Here is a 24,403-nt window from a genome sequence, read left to right on the forward strand (position 1 = left end):
TATACGCATGCGATTATTTATCCATATGCTATTATAAAAACATACTTGGCCTCAATATCAGCTTTCTCCCGAACTGCTTGAGCCATCTGTTCAGTCTCAAAATATTTCTTTTTGCCTTTAGCTAAATCTTTTACTGTCTCTTGTAATTCAGCTTGGATCCTTGTCAAATGGTCCACGCACTGAAAAAAAAGCATTCAGGAAACAAAACATTAATGGTTTTTTGCATCCAAATAATACTATTGTCATCATTTTACTACTCTTTATTACATTTTATATGGAACAACGCGGTCCCCGAGTCACTACTGGTCAATTATTCATGCCTTTCTTTTAAAGCTGATCGGAACATAAAACCGTATTTCTTTCTTTCTTTCTTCTGCTCTTTAACTACTCAAATTCAACAATAACTCGCAAATTAAACATAAAAGTTCTGAAAGCTTTGGATGAGGTAATTAGTTGAAATAATGGGAATACAATTGGGAAAAATCCAAAGGCAATCTACTGGAGGTGATACAAAAAATGATTAATCTTTCCTTCTCCAAAATTTAAAACATAAGGCAAAAGCTACCATGTAAAACACAATGCAACAGCAACAAGAACAATTTGATAAACATTATTTTAAGAGCTCATTTTTCTTCAACTATTTTGAGAGCTTTCCAACAAATAGGGTTATATCAGAAATCAGCGTCATTCACAAAGAAAACTTAGAGGCTTAAAATGCATAGCGAGCTAGTCAAGGAGTGAAAATAAGTCCATCCGTTTTCCATACGACCCAACCATACATTTTAATGTCAAAAAATAATATTCAAAGGAATAGAAGAAAAATTACTGCACTGGCTTTGGCTGGGAAAACATTAATTTTCTGCATAGTAGCTGGTATGATGCTATGTTTTGGATTTGTGACCAAAACTGTGTTGGTAACACAGGGATGTTTTAGCTATTGCTGAGCAGTGCTGACACACAGTCAAGGCTTTCTCTGCTCCTCACCCCACCCCACCAGCGAGCAGGCTGGGGGTGCACAAGAAGCTGGGAGGGTACACAGCCAGGACAGCTGACCCCAACTGGCCAAAGGGATATCCCACACCATATGACGTCATGCTCAGCATATAAAGCTGGGGGAAGAAGGAGGAAGCGGGGGACGTTCAGAGCGATGGCGTTTTGTCTTCCAAAGTCACTGTTACACGGTGATGGAGCCCTGCTTTCCTGGGGATGGCTGAACACCCGCCTGCCCGTGGGAAGGAGTGCATTAATTCCTTTTTTGCTTTGCTTGCATGCATGGCTTTTGCTTTACCTATTAAACTGTCTTTATCTCAACCCATGAGTTTTCGCACTTTTACCCTTCCGATTCTCTCCCCCATCCCACTGGGGGGGAGTGGGCGAACGGTGGCATGGGGCTGAGCTGCCGACCGTGGTTAACCCACAACAGTTACGAAAACGTTAAGCAATTCTCTAAACATCCTATCAGCTTCAAAAAAAATTTCTGGGAAAGGATCTACGTTAAGCAGAAAGGATATACTTAACAAAACAAATGTGAATTATCAATGTCCAGAATTATACTATCTTTAAAAGAGATTTGTAAAGATTTTCTTTTACCCAAACTAGCTTAAGTACATATAAGAGTGACAGTTCAATGCATTTATGTTTAATTATAGATATTACAGACTAGATGTGGTCAATGAAGGCTCCAGCCAATACTTAGAGGCAGAGCCTCAAGCTAGCTTAAGCAAACCAATTTGCCTTTCAATTTGCCTTTCTATCCTTCAAAGACCAGACCCAAGGTCCCACCTCTTTTCACATCATTATCACATACCCGACTTCTCCCATTCAAGGCGCCACACGCTGTCCTCTTACTGAACACCCCCGCTAAACATCTAAGGTTTTTCATTACACTAATTATTAATGCATGTAACCTCCTTTACAAGCATTGCGAGACTAATAAGGTGGTGTAATCCAACAACGTAACATTAATTTCACAGTATTCAACAATCATTAAAAATAATATCCAGTCACCTGCAGAAGAAAGAAACTTTTGTTTCAGTCAATAGGAATCGCTCATCTTCTCACCACACAATTGCTCTCATTAAAAATGTGAAATTTCTTTCTGGCTATAAAGTACATAAAAATTCATATAAGTTCACACTAAGCCCAGTATTTGTTGCGTGCAGACCAATAAAGCAATGGGCTTCATAAGGTAAGCTTTGTGGTGGGTGGTTTGGGGAGTAGCAGAGGGCAGGATTGGGTTTTTTGAAGACCTCTGAGTGTATGACAGAAAAATGAAAGGTAGAAAAATCTGTATATATTGGACAGCTGACAGAGACCTAAAATCATTTCAAAAGGACTGGGTTTTTGCTACATCAATAGGTATTTTGATCCCTGAAGTCTCCCGCTGGCATCAAAAAATTAAAATATCAAACCACCCCCATTGTTAACACGATCATTTTAAAAGCATAAAATAATCTTGCTTTTGCATCTCTGAAGAATAAAAAGTTGTCAGGAGACTGGATGCCATTTAGGGGTTTTGGGTTGGGTAGACACTGGCTGTATGTAAAAAGCTGTTTCAGAGAGCTGACAGAGATGGTTTCTTGTTGCATTGCCTCCACGCAGAGCGATTTTATTCTATTTGCCTTTCAGTCTTCTGATACAGATCCGTACAAATGTCTGCAGCGGTGGCCACATCATCTTTCCTGAAGATACCTGATGAACGTATGCTGCAGCTCTCTGCCTTCTCTTCCGAGGCCAACATACGAAACCACACATCACTTACGGGATAAGCTTACAAGGTCTTTGGGGAAAGATAATGGCAGGGGGTGAGCTGCTGCCCTCAAAACAGCCTCCTCGTCTGTGTCCAAGAGCTGCTGAGCGAGGGATAGGGACTAATTTTCTTAAGAGGTCAGACGTGGTCTACAGGAGACTCATTTATTATCCCTCCAGGGTCACCTTGTGATTTAGCAATATTTTTTGACAAATTATGATGAGGTTTTCCGAAATTGTTTCAGTTCAGTATTAAAACAGGTCATAAAAATGAAGTTTCTATATGGTACCAAATCGAGGAAGTAAAGGTTTACAGAAACATCTGGAAAATAAAGATCATAGAATCATTTAGGTTGGAAAAGACCCTTAACGTCCAACCGTTAACCTAACACTGCCAAGTCCACCACTAAACCATGTCCCTCAGCGCCTCATCTACACGTCTTTTAAATACCTCCAGGGATGGTGACTCCACCACTTCCCTGGGCAGCCTGGTCCAGTGCTTGACAACCCTTTAAGTGAAGAAATTTTTCCTAATATCCAACCTAAACCTCCCCTGGCGCAACTTGAGGCCATTTCCTCTCGTCCTATCGCTTGTCACTTGGGAGAAGAGACTGACCCCCACCTCGCTACAACCTCCTTGCAGGTAGTTGTAGAGAGTGATGAGGTCTCCCCTCAGCCTCCTTTTCTGCAGGCTAAACAACCCCAGTTCCCTCAGACGCTCCTCAGCAGACTTGTTCTCCAGACCCCTCACCAGCTTCGTTGCCTGACACAACCCAGGATGCCATTGGCCTTCTTGGCCGCCCGGGCACACTGCCGGCTCATCTTCAGCCGGCTGTCGACCAGCACCCCCAGGTCCTTTTCCAACAGGCAGCTTTCCAGCCACTCTTCCCCAAGCCTGTAGCGCTGCATGGGGCTGTTGTGGCCGAAGTGCAGGACCCGGCACTTGGCCTTGTTGAACCTCATACAACTGGCCTCGGCCCATGGATCCAGCCTGTCCAGGTCCCTCTGCAGAGCCTTCCTACCCTCGAGCAGATCAACGCTCCCACCCAACTGGGGGTCATCTGCAAACTGACTGAGGGTGCACTCGATCCCCTCATCCAGATCATCAATAAAGATATTGAACAAGGCCAGCCCCAAAACTGAGCCCTGGGGAACACCGCTCGTGACGAGCCACCAACTGGATTGAACTCCATTCACCACAACTCTCTGGGCCCGGCCGTCCAGCCAGTTTTTGACCCAGCGAAGAGTATGCCCGTCCAAGCCATGAGCAGCCAGCTTCTCTAGGAGAATGCTGTAGGAGATGGTGTCAAAGGCCTTACTGAAGTCCAGGTAGACCACATCCACAGCCTTTCCCTCATCCACTAGGCGGGTCACCTTGTCATGGAAGGAGACCAGGTTGGTCAAGCAGGACCTGCCTCTCATGAACCCGTGCTGGCTGGGCCTGATCACCTGATTGTCCTGTACGTGCTGTGTGGTGGCACTCAGGATGATCTGCTCCATAACCTTCCCTGGCACCAACATCAGGCTGACAGGCCTGACATCTTGTCAAGAGCAACCCAATACCTACTGCAATCTTGGAGGAGACGCTGCTTCTAATAGAAACTCGACTTCACATGGGCATTCCAGTGTAATGTTACAAGTAACAAGTAACGTTCAGTTAACAACCTGCTACGCCACCTGGACACGCACAAGTCTATGGGGCCGGATGGGATCCACCCGAGAGTGCTGAGGGAGCTGGCGGAGGAGCTCGCCAAGCCACTCTCCATCATTTATCAGCAGTCCTGGTTAACGGGGGAGGTCCCGGACGACTGGAGGCTTGCCAATGTGACGCCCATCTACAAGAAGGGCCGGAAGGAGGATCCGGGGAACTACAGGCCTGTCAGCCTGACCTCGGTGCCGGGGAAGATGATGGAGCGGTTCATCTTGAGGGCACTCACAAGGCATGAGCGGGACAACCAGGGGATCAGGCCCAGCCAGCACGGGTTCATGAGAGGCAGGTCCTGCTTGACCAACCTGGTCTCCTTCCATGACAAGGTGACCCGCCTAGTAGATGAGGGAAAGGCTGTGGATGTGGTCTACCTGGACTTCAGCAAGGCCTTTGACACTGTCTCCCACAGCATTCTCCTAGAGAAGCTGGCAGCTCACGGCTTAGACAGGTGGACTCTGCGCTGGGTCAAAAACCAGCTGGACGGCCGGGCCCAGAGAGTTGTGGTGAATGGAGTTACATCCAGTTGGCGGCCGGTCACGAGCGGTGTTCTCCAGGGCTCAGTACTGGGGCCGGTCTTGTTTAATACCTTTATCAATGATCTGGATGAGGGTATCGAGTGCACCCTCAGTCAGTCTGCAGGCAACACCAAGTTGGGCGGGAGTGTTGTTCTGCTCGAGGGTAGGAAGGCTCTGCAGGGGGACCTGGACAGCCTCGATCAATGGGCCGAGGCCAGTTGTATGCAGTTCAACAAGGCCAAGTGCCGGGTCCTGCACTTCGGCCACAACACCCCCATGCAGCGCTACAGGCTTGGGGAAGAGGGGCTGGAAAGCTGCCTGGCGGAAAAGGACCTGGGGGTGCTGGTCGACAGCCGGCTGAACATGAGCCGGCAGTGTGCCCGGGCGGCCAAGAAGGCCAATGGCATCCTGGCCTGTATCAGCAATAGTGTGGCCAGCAGGAGCAGGGAAGTGATGGTGCCCCTGTACTCGGCCCTGGTGAGGCCGCACCTCGAATACTGTGTTCAGTTTTGGGCCCCTCACTCCAAGAAGGACGTCGAGGTGCTGGAGCGTGTCCAGAGAAGGGCAACGAGGCTGGTGAGGGGTCTGGAGAACAAGTCTGCTGAGGAGCGGCTGAGGGAACTGGGGTTGTTTAGCCTGGAGAAGAGGAGGCTGAGGGGAGACCTCATCGCTCTCTACAACTCCCTGAAAGGAGGTTGTAGCGAGGTGGGGTCGGTCTCTTCTCCCAAGTAACAAGCGATAGGACGAGAGGAAACGGCCTCAAGTTGCGCCAGGGGAGGTTTAGATTGGACGTGAGGAAAAATTTCTTTACTGAAAGAGTGGTGAAACATTGGACCAGGCTGCCCAGGGAAGTGGTGGAGTCCCCATCCCTGGAGGTATTTAAAAGACGTGTAGATGAGGCGCTGAGGGACATGGTTTAGTGGGCCTGGTGGTGTTGGGTCGACAGTTGGACTCGATGATCTTAGAGGTCTTTTCCAACCTTAATGATTCTATGATTCTATGATAAGTATTTTACTGACTCTGAATTTCAGTTTTGCTATGCTTTTGTCTGGATGGAGGTCAGCTCAATATATTATTTACCTGTTTGGAAATCCAAAGGAAAGGGTGAGAGACTACGCTGTATAAAAACAATAAAATTGTTGTGGAGGAAAACTAATACCATCAAGTGGATGGTTATTCCATGTTGTGGAAAAAGCATATTGCTGTTAGAATACTTTGAACCAGAAGTACTGCCCTGATAATTGCAATAACTTGTTCTGCTAATTCAAAAGTGCAGGAAAAAAGGAACCTTTATCGTTTATATGAATTTAAAGAAGTGGTTCCCCACTTCTACTGTTGACTCATAAACACTGAACTAGCAGCATTTGCAGAAGAATAAAACTGGAGATTATTTACCCAGTAAAGATACTATAAAATTGGTACAACATTGTTTGGAAAGCTTCATAGAAAAACAAAATTCCACAGGATAATAAAACACCACCATTAAAAAAGTTCATTTTTCCTCCAGAAAAACATGTATTGCACACACTTCTAGGAGCTGTATAGTCATTTGTTCAGAAACTGTGAGCTCATGTTACGCTAACATCTATTTAAAAGTTTGTAGCCAAGTATTTTACAAAACACTACTCTAGAACATATAACTAGGTAAGTTACAGTTAGTTGTCGTCACTTTTCAGCAAACAAAACTGAAACGGTGTGTTGTTTGGGGTTTTTTTGTCTTTTACCTCGAATGGATCATTCAGCCTACTTCAAATTAAACCCAGAGGCAATGTTAATAAATGCTCGATGATAATGTACGGAAGGAATATTTACAACTACCAACTAGTATCTGAGACACTTGCAAAGTGCGTTCCACCAGCATTTCTGTTTCCCTCCTCATGTTATGTTTTGTCCAAGCCACATAGCAAGCATTTCAAAAGATTATTCTTGAAAACTTCCAAAAATTTATGTTTGGTGCAGTAGTGGCTTTTTGTAAACTATGCTCACTCTTTAAAACAGGAGGCTTTCTCCTCGCAGCAAAATCCACAGAACACGAACACAAAATAATTAGAATATGAAGAGTACTTAGCTTTACATAAATACACATCACTGTATTTTTAAAATGTGTCTTACTGCCTTAAGGGAACAGATGGAACATCGCATTTTGTTTGAAACACATTCTGTATTAAGAGGTATGGTAGAGACCCCTTAAGACATAAATGACTTTAAAATGTAACAACCAATTAAATGAAAGCCAAGCTTACTTTTTTCCTTGAACTACACTATTTTCTTTGCATGGATTAATAGATCAGTTATAGCAGCTTTTGGAATACTTACTTGTGGTACCTTTACAGGAGGTGGCTGGATAACCTGCATCCTACATCTTGAAGGTTGCCCAAGTCATGCCTTCAGGTTTAAGATACGCCTTTTCTTAAAATCAGAACCTATTCTAACAAAACCCACTTGCAATTGTCACTGCAAAACCAATTCAACGTAATTGCCACAGCATGATGTGAGATAGTTTTGACCAACTGTGTATCACATTTTAAAAGACTCATTTCCAAGCAATTTTAATTTCAGATTACATAGCTCAGATCTTCAACAACCTGGCTATTTACTTTTATAACAACATGCACAGGAAGAGACTGGAACGTACATACGTATTTTAGAAGTGTCATACTAAAAGATTTCTAATAACCATTTTTTCTAAATAAAAACGACAAAAGTTTAAAGAAGTTATTAAAGCGCAAATACCTTCTTCAACTGCTGTTCCTTAAAGCACCGTACAGTCCTGGCTGGTTCAGAAATTAAGTTTTTATAGTTCTCACAGATATTGAGTCGGGATTGGGCCACTTGCATCGTGCCTTCTAAAAGTGATTTCCAAACTGAGTACATGCTCCTAAAATAATGAAACACAGAAAGGTTGTGGGAAGGAAGAAAGGGAGGCCAGGCACTACACTGAAAATATGGGTTGGTTTATGTAACAGTAGCCTACATTCTTCCAAGGATTGCTTTTAAAAATAAAGCTAAAGCACAATCCTTCATGCTGATCTAGCAAATATCTGCACTTTTAACAAAAATTTTAACTGAAGTTTTACTGAAAGTAAAAATTTTCTCTCCTGTCTCTGTTTTGTGATTCAGTTTTTCAGCAAACATTTTCAGTTGAACCTGTTGCTCCAGTGGAACAGACCCCACAGAACCCAGCAGCCAAAGCCAGATCAGATGTTGACAATTTTTGATAAGATCATGGATTTTGTGATTTTGGGCATCTTCCAATCAAGCAAATAGTTACAGACTGCTCATCAATTTTGCCTCAGCTACCTGTAGTTTCTTCGTCATGCGTAACAAGCCAAAGACAACCACCGTAGCTGTGTAGCGAGCTTTGCAGGGCCCCAGTAATTCACCACAAAAGCTCAGAAGTGCCCAAGTCAGAAGGAGAAGGTGGAGCAGGGAGAGCGGGGGAAGAAGGCGACAAGATCTCCCCTGCAGCTGGTAGAAAGGAAAGATTGCTGGAGCTTGCAGAGCCCAAGAACTTGGTGAGAAGGAGGGAGGGAGGGAGGGAGGGAGGGGGCAGCAGGTATTTGGAGGACACGTCTGGCACTATGGGTATATGTGATGGCACGAAAGGCTTGATGAATGGGGAGCAAACTGCAGGTAGGAGGGGTCTGTGTGTCATGGGAGCATTTTATATACACTTAAGACTGATAATCCAGTTTACTTCTTCTTAGACACACAAGTGGTGTGAAGATACTGGTAGTCCAAAACACAAATCTATCAACAATTTCTTCCTGTTTGAAATAAAACTTGTCAGAATACAAAGAACACATTAAAATAAAGTATCTTAAAACTTTTTCAAAATATAGGAGGTACTATTCAAAGGTGGGAGGCTTTCAGCAACTGAGTCATTTCTGTTTTCATGTTATGATCCACCTTTCATGTTAATGAAACTAAGTTTTGTAAACAACTGTTTCTTGCTTTGCCTCCTCCTTGCTGTCAGGTGTTGTCTTCAGGAAGAATGGCCTCCTAAAAAGAAATCTGTTGCTGTCTTTTCCTATGAAGAAATCCACACGTTTAGTACTCTAACCTTAAAGCTATTTACTAAAATATATATTCAGATACAAGCATTAATACCCAAACAGGGTGCCCAATTACAGTTGTCCTGTCGTGCCATTTTGTTTTTCCAATCTCCCTAAATTATTCAAGTAATAAACATCTCTTTAAGACTAATCTCAGAACTTCAGGGGAAAACAAAGCTTCCTTTTTAACTGGCAATGCTCTACAACAAAGAAAAAAACAACCTTAACTACAGAAGGGCAGTGTTTCATTGTTAAGTAAAATAATTATACAAATTGAAATTATAAAGACAGCTCTTATGAGATATCCAACTGCTAAATTACCTATAATCACTTCGTTCGTCAGCTTTTATTCCAAGCCAGTCCTTCTTTAAGTATTGGCTAGCCAGCTTCTGAATGCTCTGTTAAAAGAAGGGAAAAAAAAAGTTAAAAATAGGAGCAAAAATGTTGTTTTAGTTACCTCTTATATCAGACAAATGACAACCTGACATATAAAGAAGCAATCAATCCATAGTATTAGCAAACTACTACAATGCAAGACTTATTTTTACCCCTCTTCATATTTTTGTTTGACTTTAGTTTCTGTTGAGAACAATTAATGAGTTTCATGTTAATATTTTAAATCAGTGGGACTCTAGCTGAGATCTGCACATGCACACCTCAGCTCTGAAAATATTTCTGCACGTGACTGACCCCAGCGAGACCAGTAACACAGAAGATGTTTGAGCAGTGTGTGGCAGAATCAGAGGCAGGAATATTGCAAGTAAAATGTCTCCATTTGTCACAGCTACAAGAATCCAAATTTTTATTTAGCTGAATGAGGACATGGGGTTCTGAGAAGCAATGAAATATCTGGTCATTTATGCGCCCAATCTGAAACGCCCAACTTGGATCATTCGAGGTTGCACCATTAGCAGTGAACTGAAGAAGCTCTATTGCTCACAGGATCAGCCCTTTACTCAGAGGATTACAATAGACTAGAGATTGAAAAATGCAGTTCCGTTTTTAATTATTAATGTTAATTACACTCTTTAGTCTCTGCGTTTCACTTTGCACGGTCTCAGAAAATCAATAACAACGTTTTCATATTCAAGCTCAGAGAGCAGCAAAATTTAATTTGTAAACAACGCAAGGGAGGGGGAGTCGCTGTCGCAGTGGTCCCTCCTTCGGCTTGTAATCTCATTTAACAGTATATATCGCTTATGAATTGAGTACCATCAAAGAGGATGGATATTATCCAACTCAGTTGGATAACGGGTTTATGGACACTGAGCAGCGTTCCTGCTTCTTCACAAAAGAACCATCACCAGAGAAGCACTCTCCAGCTTTTGTATAAAAGTCCATTCAGCAAAGAAGTGGGAGACCTGGGTTGAAATTCCCTTTCCAGCTAAGAAAAATCAACCCCACAGATGCTTTCCAGAAGAGTGCATCTGGAGGAAAAGCCTGGGGTGAGACATCTTCGCATCTGACCCACTCAACAAAGGGCACGGCGCAGTATCATTTGTTTACCTTTTCCATACTATATTTAAGATGCTATCACCTGCCAGGACAGCCTTTAAGTTCTCTTAGTGAAAAATATCAGAGAAGTATCTCAAAAAGCGCAACCAGATCTCATCCTTGTCTTACCAGCCCATTTGATGCTAAAAATTTATTACCGAGCTTACAATCTGATTGACACTTTCACACAGAAAAATGTTAATTGTTGCTAATATATCATTAATAGAAAACTTCTGCTCCCTCATTATTAAACATATCTATTTCACCTTCGAGTCCAACTCCAACTGCTCTGAACCGATCTGCTGAGCTGGGTACCAGTTTCTGGCGTTAGTGATGCTTAGAGCCGGGTTTACGCTAACAGTCCTTGCGAAGCCAATTGCTGAGAGCTGTTATTTCCCGTTCTGCGCTTCCATGTCTTCCCAAGTTACCTTCCCTGATTTCCATTGCACTTTTTGCTCAGTTGAGGATCATTTTCAAACTCCACGTCAATATTTCATTGTGGAACATGAAATATGTGAACATACCTGTTCATGTATACCGTCAGCAATTCTCTTCACGGGGAAAGTTATGCCTGTAACTATAAATTCTTGCATTTCCATTGCAGTTTCTTCCATTTTTTTAAGAAGATGCACAAATTGCATTAGGTAGCTGTTAAAAACCCCAGATAAAAGGAAAAATAACATTTCCTTTAACTCTGGCAGAGCAATTTGTGATGAGATTTGGAGCTTTATTAGGTACCCCCACCTGGTGCTATTTTCATGTTTCCATCCCTTCTGCATCAGACTCCACCTACGAGATCTGCCCCAAGATGCTGAATAAACATTCACAAACACAAAACTAACCACAAAAAAAGCTCACTGGCAGTTGAGGACAAGCTATGCCAAAATTAAAAATGAAAAAAAGCCACAACAGGGATAAATAAAGCCATTTTTGCACACAGAAACCCTATGACTGGTGTCAGCAAATCAACTCTAAAACTAGCGTGATTAACCATAATCACCAATAACTATATTTCCAAACTCAACAAGCTCGCCACCGAAATCAATGCAACATCGAAGAGAGGGCTCCAGCTGCATAGTGAAGATGTCTGATCAGTTAGTATTCGTCCGTGAAAACTGATAAACCACGTTGGCATTTCGTACAAAACTGCTGCAGGCGAACGTATGGTTTTTAATTAGACCAGTACAGTAGGTTTGCTTTCTTAATCTTTATGCTGAATGTAACTTTTTTGTATGAGATCCTCCTTGTTCTGTTCTCAATAACACTTCTTGGTTTGCTGAACCGAAACAAAGAATACCACTGTTGGGCTCAAGCGGGGAAGTCAACTGATTGTTTAACCTTTGGCATCGCCCGACTTTGCCCGCAGCCTAGGAGCGTGCTCGTTTCTTCCTTGAAGGTGCACATCAATCACGTTTCACGGGCTTGAGATAACGATATTTAACTGCAAGAATAAAGTTGTTGCGAGGCAAGAATGGAAGTCCGTGCAGAATGCTGTCCTGATTTCAATATTGTTTGATGACGCATTTCCTTAACATCTATTTAAAAGTAACTTTAGAGAAAGGGACGGAGCTTCATTGAGTAAAGGCGCTATCAAAAATTACAGTGTAAATCCCCATCCAAAGTTGAATGAAACCCATAAAACCTCTCCTTCCTCTCAGTCTCATTGGGCTACAGACAGTCGGAGCGTCACGACTTAAAATCCTGTTCAGGAGAAGCAATACTGTGAGGTCAGTGTATCTGCATCCCCAGCCGCCGCGTGGCTCGTGAGCCCCGTGTCCCACTGTGCTGGGCACCTCCATGTACCGTGCAAAGGCACAGGCCTGCCTTCAAAACCTTTGATATCTGAAGAAACACTAAAACAATTTTTAGTATAAATATGTAAAACCATAGTTCACCAAAACTACAATAATAGTCTGCTCTCTGATGGCTGTGAAACAAGGTGGTGTATAGCACTGAATCTGAATAAAAGTTCAGCTAATTATTTTTGAATGGTAATAACAATCGATTTATTTTAAAGTACACTATTTTTAATCAATAATTATTGACATGAAAGGTCAAAAATGTCTGAAATCCCCTGCAAGCACTGTGCAACCTCTCCTCACCCTTGTTGAAAGAAATGTACTTGGTGACTCTGCTTGTGTGTGTTATTAACCCATTGAGCAGGATTTAGAAAGAGCAAATACAAAATAGTGTAAACAGACCAGCTGTCACATAAACCGAATTTTAACTCATCTGAAGACGACGCATATCCTTCCTCCATGTCTTGGTTTTCCCTTCCTCCCCCTCCATCAAAACGCATCTTGTATCGCTATGCTACAAACAAGTTAATATTACACATCCATGGGTACTTCGACTGTTTGCAAATCTGCCTAACAGATGGGTGGATGGGACATAAAATTGTGTCAATCAATCATCCAAGGAATCAACAGCTAGAAATGAAATTCCGCTGAACGGAAAGACCACCAAAAAATCAGCACAGCTTCATGTATGCTCAAATTCGCATTTCCCATTGCTGCAGGTCCTATTCGACGTTCTTTCTTACCAGATCTTACCTCAAGTCTATTAATTGGTATTTTCTAATAAGGTCAGTTGTGACAGATACTGGGGGAGGAAAAAAATAATATTTGCTATAATACTAATGGAAAGTAAGTAATTACCGACAGAAAAGGAAAGAGAAAGATGTCCCAAATTAAAAGATCACTGACAGAAAAGTATGTGGCTTTTAAAAAGACAGGTTAACAATGCTTTTCAAAGCAGTCCTAAGATCTTTGTAATAATTGAGAGGTGCTGATGACAGCCAAGTTCCCTAAAACCTATTCTTGATTGCAGAAAGCATGCAGACGCTAGCTGATGTAACACTGCATTTTGGAAAATATCTATCAACAGGACAAATTTAGTGCTCTTTTTCACTTAGGTGGTTTCAATATCTTGCATCATTTTGATAATTTCTCTTTATCAGAGCAGAATCCATCAACCAACCCCTTATAACTTTCATTTCTACAAATATATCTACACTCTGCTATTATTGTTTCAGAAGAAAGGAACCTTGAATTAAGAAGGACAGAGAAATACTGTCGTCTGAGTACTCTCTAATATTCAGCGATCCAAGGAACTCCAATATAGGCTGTAAGCAAATGGCCCAAATAATCCCTCCGAGTGGGGAAAAAGGAAACGGGTGGTAGAAAAAGCCCAGCCAGAAGGTAAGGCCTTAGGCAACACGCTAAATCTGAGGCTGGCAGACGAGAAGGGCATATGGACAGCAGCTGCTGTAACAAGTCTATGAGTGAAAACCTCCTCCGGCCATGCCACCTGCAGCGGTGGTGGGACCCTGGAACAGCAGCGACGGAGAAGATGCAAAGGAGAATTAAAGGAGGAGAAAAGTGGAGAGTTCCTACCTGAAGCCAAGTCCAAGTCGGGAAGATGATGTCCCTTATGTTTAATATCCATTAGCTACATGATGTTAATACATTATTTCTGTAGTTTGAAGAACAACTTTTCCAAGCACTGATCACCGACAAGTGACAGAAAATAATGCTTTCTTTTTTTCCCCCACGGATGCATGCACGGCGATTTGCTTGACTGATCCTCAAGATCATTGCCTATGCATTACGTGCTGCAGCAGCAGCTTTCTGACATTATTTTGTTTACTAAGTGGCATTATTTTGTTTGCTAAGTACTCTTCTGGCAGGCAAATGCTCCACAAGGGAGAGGTTTTTAGCATCTCTCTCTTTACTTGACTTCTTCCCTGGGAGGAGTGAGGTTACTCCCAATTCAACTGACTTCACAGAAGTTTGGAAGCCAGTTGTCCTATTCAACACCTGCAACTTAAGGCTCTCCAACAGCAGCAAGAAAAAGTAATAGTTTTATTATGTATAAATTCTTATTATCAGACTCATCCATTGCTTATGCACAAGAGAGCTTTGTTTTATTTTTGAATGAAAAAAAAAGTTCAGTAATGTTAGACCATTATTATTATGAGTTGCATGTGAGATGGAAAATTCTATTTTACTTCAGTACTACTGGTTCTTCAAAAATAAAATTGAGAGTTACATTAAGACTTTCTTGCCGTTGTAAAAACAGCAGTTTGACTGATATCAGATATTTCTGAAATCACATTTTTAGTTGTAGGAGGGTATGACTGGCTGAGAATGAAGAGAAACTGCCAGAGAATCCTCCAAAAAAAGAAGGAAAAAAACCCACACAACTGAGCTACGTGAAATTTCTACATTTTGAAGAATGCTTCTACTACAAAAATGAAAAAAATTGGATGCATCCAAAAAAGACATTTCAGATGCTCATGCTTCCCCAATGCTCTCAGATTTTCTTAAATCAGTAAGATTTTACATCACTTTAGCTAGCTCAACCAGTCTGACTCACTGAAACAGAGAGATACGTAGTGCCAAAACTTTTGTACACAACTTTACCAATCGTACAGATGTTTTTTTCACAAGCTTGAAGAGTAACTTGAAACATATTTTACGCTGTTGCCAATCTCTTCAAAACATTTGGACAGGGAGAAGAGAACATGTGGGAGTGGAAAACGCAATGCAGTCTGCGTGATGAGACAAGGACTCCAGCTCCTGAATACAGAAGAACAATTTAGTCTCAATATTAAATTCCAAGTTATTAAGTGTTCACAGTGATTATTTAAAGTGGTATTTTATTTACTAGAGTTAGATTCAATAAAACCTTTAATGATTTAATGAGAATGAACTCCGTTCAGAACAGACTCAATTCAGAGATTCCACGCAGGATATGACTTGGTCCAATTTACATTATAAGCTGACGACAAAAACACTGTCAGACACAATTATTTTGCTCAGAGCTTACACAGGGCCTTAGGCAACGAGACCGTGACTAAAGCGCTGCTGCAGCACAAATAAAAATGAAAACAAACCACATAACAGGCAGCACATGGACTTCTACAGCGCATCCTAATACTTTCTAAAAGGCACAGATCAAAGCTATGCCGGGACTGTTTTATCTGCATTGCCTTTAGTAGGGTTAAACGACCGACAAATGAGGTTTCCGTGTGCCTGCAGCATCAATTGTAAAACTCCCCAGAAACATTACGAAAGGCTGGTTATCTAATGTAAAGCTGCATCTCTAATCATGTTGCTTCTCATTCCTGGAGATGGGGTATCCCTTCCTACCATTAGATGATTCCAGTTCCAGAAAATACGGAGCTTCATTCTTCCATTCACAATTTCTTTCCAAGCTGCTCCATTTCTCTTTTTTTTTTTTTTTAATATTTGAAGCATGACAAGGCGGCAAAGGAAAAAAAAAAACAAACAAGGGAAAGCTGAAAAATTAATTTACAGCAGTTAAAGATCCTCCGGCACTCACAGGACATTCACCTAGGGACTCTTGCAATCAGGTTTAGCAAAGGAAAGGTCAGATCTCTTGTTCCTCGTGGGTTTTATTCATTTGTTAAGAGTTAAAACCGATACTTCACTGGAAGCGTGTTAATTCTTTCCAAAACACCTTGCTCCTGGAGTTTAGCATTATTTTCTATATTCAACCCACAAAAGAGATACAACAAAAATAAAACAACCCCCCCAAGAATTGCTTATTCACTGGTAGAAGGAGTATCTGTGAGATCCTACAGAAAGGAAAGGCAAAAGGCCATCTACATGACAGTCCCCCAGATTCGAGGAGGAATGATCCTACACCAGTGAGGACTGTGTGGGAAAGATTGTGGAGTCTTATCCCGATCCCTAACTATTTTTACTCTAATGTGCTTAGTATCACTTATTGCAATTTGCAGCATGCTATACAGCGGATAAACCAAAAAATTACAACACTCTTTTTAGTGTTTCAGGACTTCCTTAACACTTTAGGGTAAACGTGTGCCTCTTCATTCAAACCTGAATTCTTCAGTCTTAATTTGTAACCTGCTTATTTTCTTCGCCCTTGACGATTTTCACTGCTCTCCTCTGGTCTCTCTCCAGTTGGTCCAAATCTTCTTTGAAACGTAGGAGTCAACACTTGAAAGACAGTACGCTGATTTTCCGGGCTGATTTTGAACTTCAATACTGTTGGCAGACTCACGGGCCGCCCATCCTGAGTCAGTATCAGTAAATTTAATAAGCATATATCCTACTCCATCCCCCAGGCTACTAATGATAACGCTGACTACTACCGGATTAAGGACAGGCCCTAAGAAACCTCATTCATTTTAACAAAGAGCTATTTGATATCTACATGATTTTCCAAATGTTTTTCATCACGGTTTTGTCATTTTATCCAGACCACATTTCCCTAGCATGCATTTTAGGCCACCGCATGAAAGAATCAATAACCTCCCTACAGTCAAGCCACCTAGCACCTTCTCTATTTACAGACCTGTTACCCTGTAACAGCAAAAAAGAAATCAAAAAATTATACCAAACTGGTGTTAAGTGGTTTTTTCTTAACACTTCTATCTGTTGCTGCAATGCTTTTCTAGGACTTTAAACTAACCTGACTAATACATAACTTAACTCTTCCTCCCTCAGCACTCCTTTTTAAAAAAACTGGCACTAAGTTTGCCTCTTTTTTCAAAGGTTTCAAAGTTTTCAAAGACAACACTCACAGCTTTAAGACGGGAAATTATCTGAGGCTAAATCCTCTGCAGCCAAGCTGACTGGACCTAGAGCCAATTCAGATTTATTCATCAAAATATCCTCTAACCTATTATATTCCTGATCTTTCATCAGGCCAAGACAGATATATAACCTAGGGATTAATAGGAGCTGATCTACCCACAGTGCTCTACTTCACTTGGCAAAAAATAAACGTTGGAAGTTTCTTTATCTGCGTATCTCCATTATTAAGAGTATCCTGATAGATTAGTTCAACAAATTTTAAGTAATAAAACCATACTTTACTAAGTTTCAAACTGTGCTTTTTCTCCAAGTTCTCCTGTCTTTGGCTTCCAAACTTTAGGTTTTTAGGCACTCAAAAAAATAACTGTCATCTTCATGATGTGGCACCATGTCAGTAACTAAATTGCAGATCCTTCCAACCCTGAGCAAGTTACAAACTAGAATAAAACCAGTTACAATGAGCAAGCTAAGTATTCATCTGTATAAATTATTTTCACTTTCTAAATTACATATTTTAAATTGCTAAACTAGAGATATGTTGGCATTCAGAAACATTCCAGGTTATTTCTAAGGCCTTTTGCTAAATTACTCCTAAAAAATGTCTAGGTTGATGCAAAACTCTCTTAATGCACAGTCCAGTGAGTACTTCAACATGTTTTCTCTTCTACATCCACCGTAGGGTTGTCTGACTGGTATTAAGAGCCACCTTCAAGTTTAGGTACCCTCTTCTTGCGGACACAGCAATTTTTAGCTCCACAACCTATGAGGAGGTACAATACACCAAGCAAACAGACATCCCCCATCTCTCCAAGACACCGACAGAAACAGAAGCAGGTTGAACAGAATTAGTCCCCAGGCTTTGAGTTTGAAATGTAGGAAACTGCTAAAATTTTTTAGTCTTCAACATAGAAGTGACCTGTGTTTAGACCATATACAATTACTCTTCCCTACACTTGCAATAACTTATTCTAGATTGTGAAGCTGTTCTTTATAAACCTAAATACAGAGTCCTTTTTCATAGCTAGCTTTCCTAAAGTCCCTATGAAACGGTTAGAAAACCGCAGGAAAGGGCAGAGCCTTAGATTGTATTAGAAGAATTCAGAAGGTTCCCACCGCACCACTTTTCTGTGCAACCTAAGGCAGATTAGCAGCTCTGGAGAAGAAATTTGTTTGCTTCTTCGTTCAGAAGTCTGTGCTTCTGGAGCAAATCCCCGCTCCTAATAGATAAACCAAAGGCTGTATAGTATTACTGAATGGGGTAACATTGCTTTACATAGTTTCTTATAAAGTAGATCTCTTTTCCATCATACTGCACTAGACAATACAATTTTTCGCTGAGTTCACTTTATACTTTTAGGTAAACTTCTAGCAACTTTGGACCTTGACTAGCACATCTAGACATTAAGGACAAAGCCTCTGAAATCCATTCAGTATTCCATGAACACTCAGCACAGGGAATGACTGATGAGATTTTGTTAGATGAACGTGCTTTCTATCAGCAAGTGTTAGAAAGTGTCGGGTGCCACACTGCAACAGAAAGGTCTGCAGAACCCTGTATCTGTAGACAGAAGATATTTCACCTTCAGACCCCGCAAAGCAGCAGTAAGAAGTGCCAGCACCATAATTTAACTAACCCTCGATAGAGAGGAAGAGTGCGGTTTCTCCCAAAACCCCTTTCTCAACCAGCGTTTGGGAGGAACGTGCTAAGATGCCAGCAGAGAAGCGCTACCAGCTCTGCTGCTCACAGCCAGCCCTGACAGACTTCTGCAACTCGCGCAGCCACTCAAAACTGTTTAAATTATTCAAGATCTTCTCAGAGCTCCAGAATAGTTGGGAATCAAGAGGGCACAAAATATATGATCTATAAAGAGTCCCTTGCTTTAAGTTTTGAGGTGCAGGCCATATAAAACTGGTATTAAAAGAGTGAAGAGAATGAAGTCATGGCTAAACATCTGGTTTTCTCCATTTACAGGTCTCATTGCTAGCGTTAATTCAAAGTGAAGTTTCTTAGGACGCAGCATAGAATCACAGAATGGTTTGGCTTGGAAGGGACCTTTAAAGGTCACCTAGTCCAACCCCCCTGCCATGAGCAGGGACATCTTCAACTCGATCAGGTTGCTCAGAGCCCCGTCCAGCCTGACCTGGAACGTTTAAATAAATGTTTGAATGTTAAGCACCTTCACCCATGCAAAATATAATCCAAATACCATGTGTAAAAGTGATCGTAAAAGAACAGTTGTATCATTCACTCAAAAGAAGAACTACTTTCACACTTACTGGACCCACCAGTCTCCCCGCTCTCTGTGAAACAAATGCCATATCCTTCCTCTGTCTCAAACAAGTCTTTTGCACAAACCTTATCTGAGCAAGCACTGCCTGTGAAGAAGGAGATAGGAGAGATCTGTATCACTTCCTCACCATCATTTTCTACCCTTTTAAGGGATATAAGCCAAAAGCACAAAGAGGTGCTATTTAATGCGACTTCGAAGGCACCTGATGCAGGGTTTGAACTAGCGCTGCTGTCAGGTAGAGGCATTTTTCATCTCTGCGCAACTTTCTGTTTGAACTGCTGGTAAGTATCACTTGCAGCAAGTACAAAATTGACTCTATGGACTCCTGAAATGCTGATCGCCTCCTTCCCCCCACCCAAGTGGGAGCCCCGTGTTGGTGAAGAGAAAGAAGGACAAGGATCGTGATCTGGTGCTGTGGGAAAAAACAAAGCACCAAATAGGACCCCCCTCCCCCTCAAAAAAAAAAAAAAAAAAGCAACAGCTTCTCAAATTCTCACCTTCCCCATAATTATCTCCACAAGTTCTGTTTTGCTGAGTGAGACCATAACCTGGCACTTCCCAGTTTTGTAATGCGTGAGGATTTAGTGTAGTTTTAAATTCCAAATCTCCTGTAATTCAGATGTTGGGTGGCTGATGGAGTACGGCAGCAATTTCATCTTCTACAATATTTCTGTCTGGAGAATAATGTGGTAACCACTCCTCTACAAAACAGAAGAATCAGGACAGGATCTTGTAGGAACAGACTGAACTAGGGATTAAAAATCAACGTTAACTAGTTCATCTGCCTGATGGAAGAATTTGAGAGAGAAAAGCCTTATCACCTTTTCAGTGAAACAGCCCTAACAGCCGCAGTCTGCACCAGTGAACAGCCCCGCACGAGCGCTTTCAACACCACCACTGGAACCAGTTTCTGATTCAAGACATTTGTTAAAGAAAGTAGCAAAAAGGTTAATACAACTTTGTACCCTCCCAAATTTGATAACCCATTCACGCAGCTCTCCTACCCTCAATACCTTCAATCTGTCATGGTCAACACTTGTAATTTTTTCCATCTAAAAAGGGAAATGCTTTCTTTACCCCCCCAAAAAAAGAAAAAAGAAAAAAAAACATATTTATAATCTAACAAACCCTTTTTGCAAGAGACTGGGCAAGCAATGTTGCCAGCTGACTCTAAGCCTGGTTTGTAAAGGAACCTGAAAATCAAAACTTTTGCTTTCAAAATAGTGCTTAGTGCTTGATGGCAGAGAAGTGGTTGAAAACAGGATAAGCACATTCTCACACTGCAAGTTTGCAGATGACACCAAGCTGAGTGGTGCGGTCGACACGCCAGAGGGACGGGATGCCATCCAGAGGGACCTGGACAGGCTCGAGAAGTGGGCCCGTGTGAACCTCATGAGGTTGAACAAGGCCAAGTGCAAGGTCGTGCCCCTGGGTCGGGGCAAGCCCCGGTATCACTACAGGCTGGGGGATGAAGGGATGGAGAGCAGCCCTGCCGAGAAGGACTTGGGGGTACTGGGGGATGAAAAGCTGGACATGAGCCGGCAATGTGCGCTCGCAGCCCAGAAGGCCAATCGTCTCCTGGGCTGCATCCAAAGCAGCGTGGCCAGCAGGTCGAGGGAGGGGATTCTGCCCCTCTGCTCTGCTCTGGTGAGACCCCCCTGGAGCACTGCGTCCAGCTCTGGAGCCCTCAGCATAAGAAAGACACGGACCTGTTGGAGCGCGTCCAGAGGAGGGTCACAAAAATGATCAGGGGGCTGGAACACCTCTGCTATGGAGAAAGGCTGAGAGAGTTGGGGTTGTTCAGCCTGGAGAAGAGAAGGCTCCGGGGAGACCTTATTGCAGCCTGTCAGTACTTCAAGGGGGACTACAGGAAAGATGGGGACAGACTTTTTAGCAGGGCCTGTTGTGACAGGACAAGGGGGAACGGCTTTAAACTAAAAGAGGGGACATTCAGACTAGCTATGAGGAAGAAATGTTTTATGCTGAGGGTGGTGAGAGACTGGCCCAGGTTGCCCAGAGAGGTGGTGGATGCCCCATCCCTGGAAACATTCCAGGTCAGGCTGGACGGGGCTCTGAGCAACCTGATCTAGTTGAAGATGTCCCTGCCCACGGCAGGGGGGTTGGACTAGATGAGCTTTAAAGGTCCCTTCCAAGCCAAACCATTCTGTGATTCTAAGTTCAAATGTGTTTTTTGAAGTGACTTAATGGTTGAGTAAATTCTGTAGCTATTTTCTGGGAGATGAAAGGATGCCTAATTCATGCAGATGTGCAGAAAAATTAAGCAAAAGAAGAGAACTGTAGAAGAATAAAACCAGTGGGACACTGGACGGGACACTAAAAACATAGCAAGTAAGCCGTAGTAGAATGTAACATTACAGAATGTATATATTTTCTTACATAATTACATTAAAGTGTAGAAAGATATGAAAAGAAAGTGTAAATTGAAAACACAGGCTGGAAATTATCTGAAAATACGATGATAAAATTACATACTAGATCAGTCATCCACAAAGACGGATTAAGCGACAATAAAAACAGATTCTTCAAAATTAGAGATTTACAGAGACTGCAGGAAAGGGGATTTTCAGAAAACTTGAAAAACACGTATGACATCAAAAGTAGTATGTTAACTGAGGAAGTTCAGTTGCAGAAAATTCCACAGTCCAATTTTACTTCCACTCGATCACAAGGTTACAAAACACACATAGCTGAATTTTGACGTGGTGAAATGCAGAGTTTCGGGAAAGAATTAAATAAATGGGAAGTTCAAATTAAAACCAGCTTTAACAGCCTGCGAGTGCAGCATCACAGAAAAGATGAAAATATTCTAGTAACTGCAGTCACTGTTTGAGACTATTAATAAAATGCAGAATTATGAACTAAGCAGTGTATGAACCTTATCTAAATTAAACGCGTTAATCTTCAGTTTATTTAAAGAAAACAGATGTATATGGAAGGGGCGTATGATTAAGAACAATAGTTTAAGAGACTCAGGACAGGAGACAGAAAGGGTGATAGTTAAATCTGTTAAAACTAGATAGTTATATTATCAAATACAGCTGAAACCCACCAAAGAATCAGCAGCTACAAACTAACAAAAGTAAACGTACAGCAATAAGCAAGTTAAGTTAGCTGATATACTTATTAAAAAAAAACCTCACGGATATTAACATATAAGAGCATGGCAGAGACACGCGAAGCATGACAGTGTCTTTCAGTTTAAGCCAAAACATATTAAGAATTGTTCGTGAAAACACTGCTAATTGATACAAGCTTTCATTGCTAGAAGTTAATATTAATGGTCAGCTAGAAAACATTTCATACAGTGCCAGAAGAAGTTGCAAAAATGTATATTGGGATAAAGACAAAACGGAGAATTTATTAAGAACAAGAAAGATAAAAAAATGTAGATAAACTCAGTGAAGATCATACAGAGATATTTCTATAAATACAGGAGTGTAACGATGCCAAGAGGAGTTCTCTGGCTTATCAATAGTAGCAACAGCATCCCAGCCACCAAACTGGCTTATAAAGCTACACAACTCATCTCTGGAATCTGAAAGGTTATAGTATTTTCTAAAAAACTGCAGACAAATAAACCCCTATCTTAAGCTCAACAGATTCAGTCTCCATGCTGAAGCTACTTTTTGCCCCCAGGCAAGCACCACTCACTACAGATCAACTCACTTGCGCAACTGTCCCTCGATAACATGTGGTACAGCTGCATTTCGGATGCTTTGGCGAAAGGTGATGTTTCGAAGAAATTAGGAATACAGAGGAATATGCAAGTCGGAGTTATTTATTAGTTGGGATGCAGGAATACAGACTTGGCATCTCTTTCCCTAATTCAAGTTAGGCTAGTTTAAGGTTACGACTTTGCTAAAATATCCCATGTACACACAAACCAGCACACTTCATAAGCTTTTTATATATATATATATATATATATATATTTGTCTGCTTTAAAGTTACTTCAAACTAGTTCAAAAAGCAGTGAAATATTAGAAGAGCTAAGAAGACAGCATATAGGAATGTCAGAGTAAAACAAAGACCTCTCTATCTCATTTCAGAGACAGACTGCTACTGACAATTGTATTTAAGACTTCGCCAAGTCAGCCACAGAGCCTGGGATTGTAAAATTACGGTTCTCTCATCATCATTGTGTGACTTTGCATTTATATTTATAAATAAACCATAAATACGTTTGGGTTTTTTTTAAATAATGCCATTCACGAGAATTCAACTTTTGAACATTTAGTATTTTGAAACAGCGGAACAACTGGAATACTAGCATTTAATGTCACGGATATATAGCATTGTAAGGAATTTCAGAAGGTGAGGAACTGCAAACCAATTCTGGCAGCTATTCCTTCCAAGTTATCACAGTTCTTAATTGGTGAATCCGAATGCTCATCTCTAATAAGCATTTCTTGAAAGAGCCTGTATTTTATTGCACTAGAAACAGACTGCAAAACATTACTTCTTTCCATTCTCCATCTGCAGAGGCATACATCCTACCTTCACTTTCTTCTGCGTTTTAAAAACCATTTCTGAATTTGATTTAGTCTCTGAAGTGCAGTTACCAGCCGTTGCGGAAGTTGCTCGGTGTTATTCATTGTACGTGTCTTTGCAACTGAGCAGGTCGGCATTTTCTATTCTGTGGGAACTTCTTAATTAAAGGTTCACATGATTACAAAGCATTGACACAACTCCATGTTTCATGTAGCACAAAGCTTATTTTTTTTCCATCCTAAACCAGCTGGCAGATAACTATTAAATTTGTTGTGCTTCACATAATATTTATTGATCAGTTTATAACAACCGAAATGTTACTATTCTGAAGTTTATCACGCTACGGTGTCAAAATTAATTTTGCATTTGGTAATTAGCTTCTGAGCTTCAGAATATGGAACCTGCAATTAGGTAATCTTTTATATTCAAATTCTGTAAGTCAGTTTTTGGCATTAGTTTAGATGTGAACATCATACATGTGGGGGAAAACACA

The 24,403-nt window shown here is 41.5% G+C and overlaps 1 protein-coding gene across 2 annotated transcripts in view; it reads right to left on the minus strand.

The window, feature by feature from the left end:
* The window catches only part of FCHSD2 (FCH and double SH3 domains 2), a 176,784-nt gene that overhangs the window by 78,009 nt on the left and 74,372 nt on the right, over nt 1-24,403 (minus strand). For both annotated transcript variants that reach the window (XM_076328508.1, XM_076328507.1), the window contains exons 4-6: nt 9,348-9,424; nt 7,705-7,849; nt 46-179 (exon numbers count right to left, since the gene is read on the minus strand). In XM_076328508.1, coding sequence (XP_076184623.1) covers nt 46-179; nt 7,705-7,849; nt 9,348-9,424 — 356 coding nt within the window. The remainder of the gene's footprint in view (nt 1-45; nt 180-7,704; nt 7,850-9,347; nt 9,425-24,403) is intronic.

Source organism: Aptenodytes patagonicus, chromosome 1 (assembly GCF_965638725.1).
Source record: "Aptenodytes patagonicus chromosome 1, bAptPat1.pri.cur, whole genome shotgun sequence".
In the NCBI taxonomy this organism is placed as follows: domain Eukaryota; kingdom Metazoa; phylum Chordata; class Aves; order Sphenisciformes; family Spheniscidae; genus Aptenodytes; species Aptenodytes patagonicus.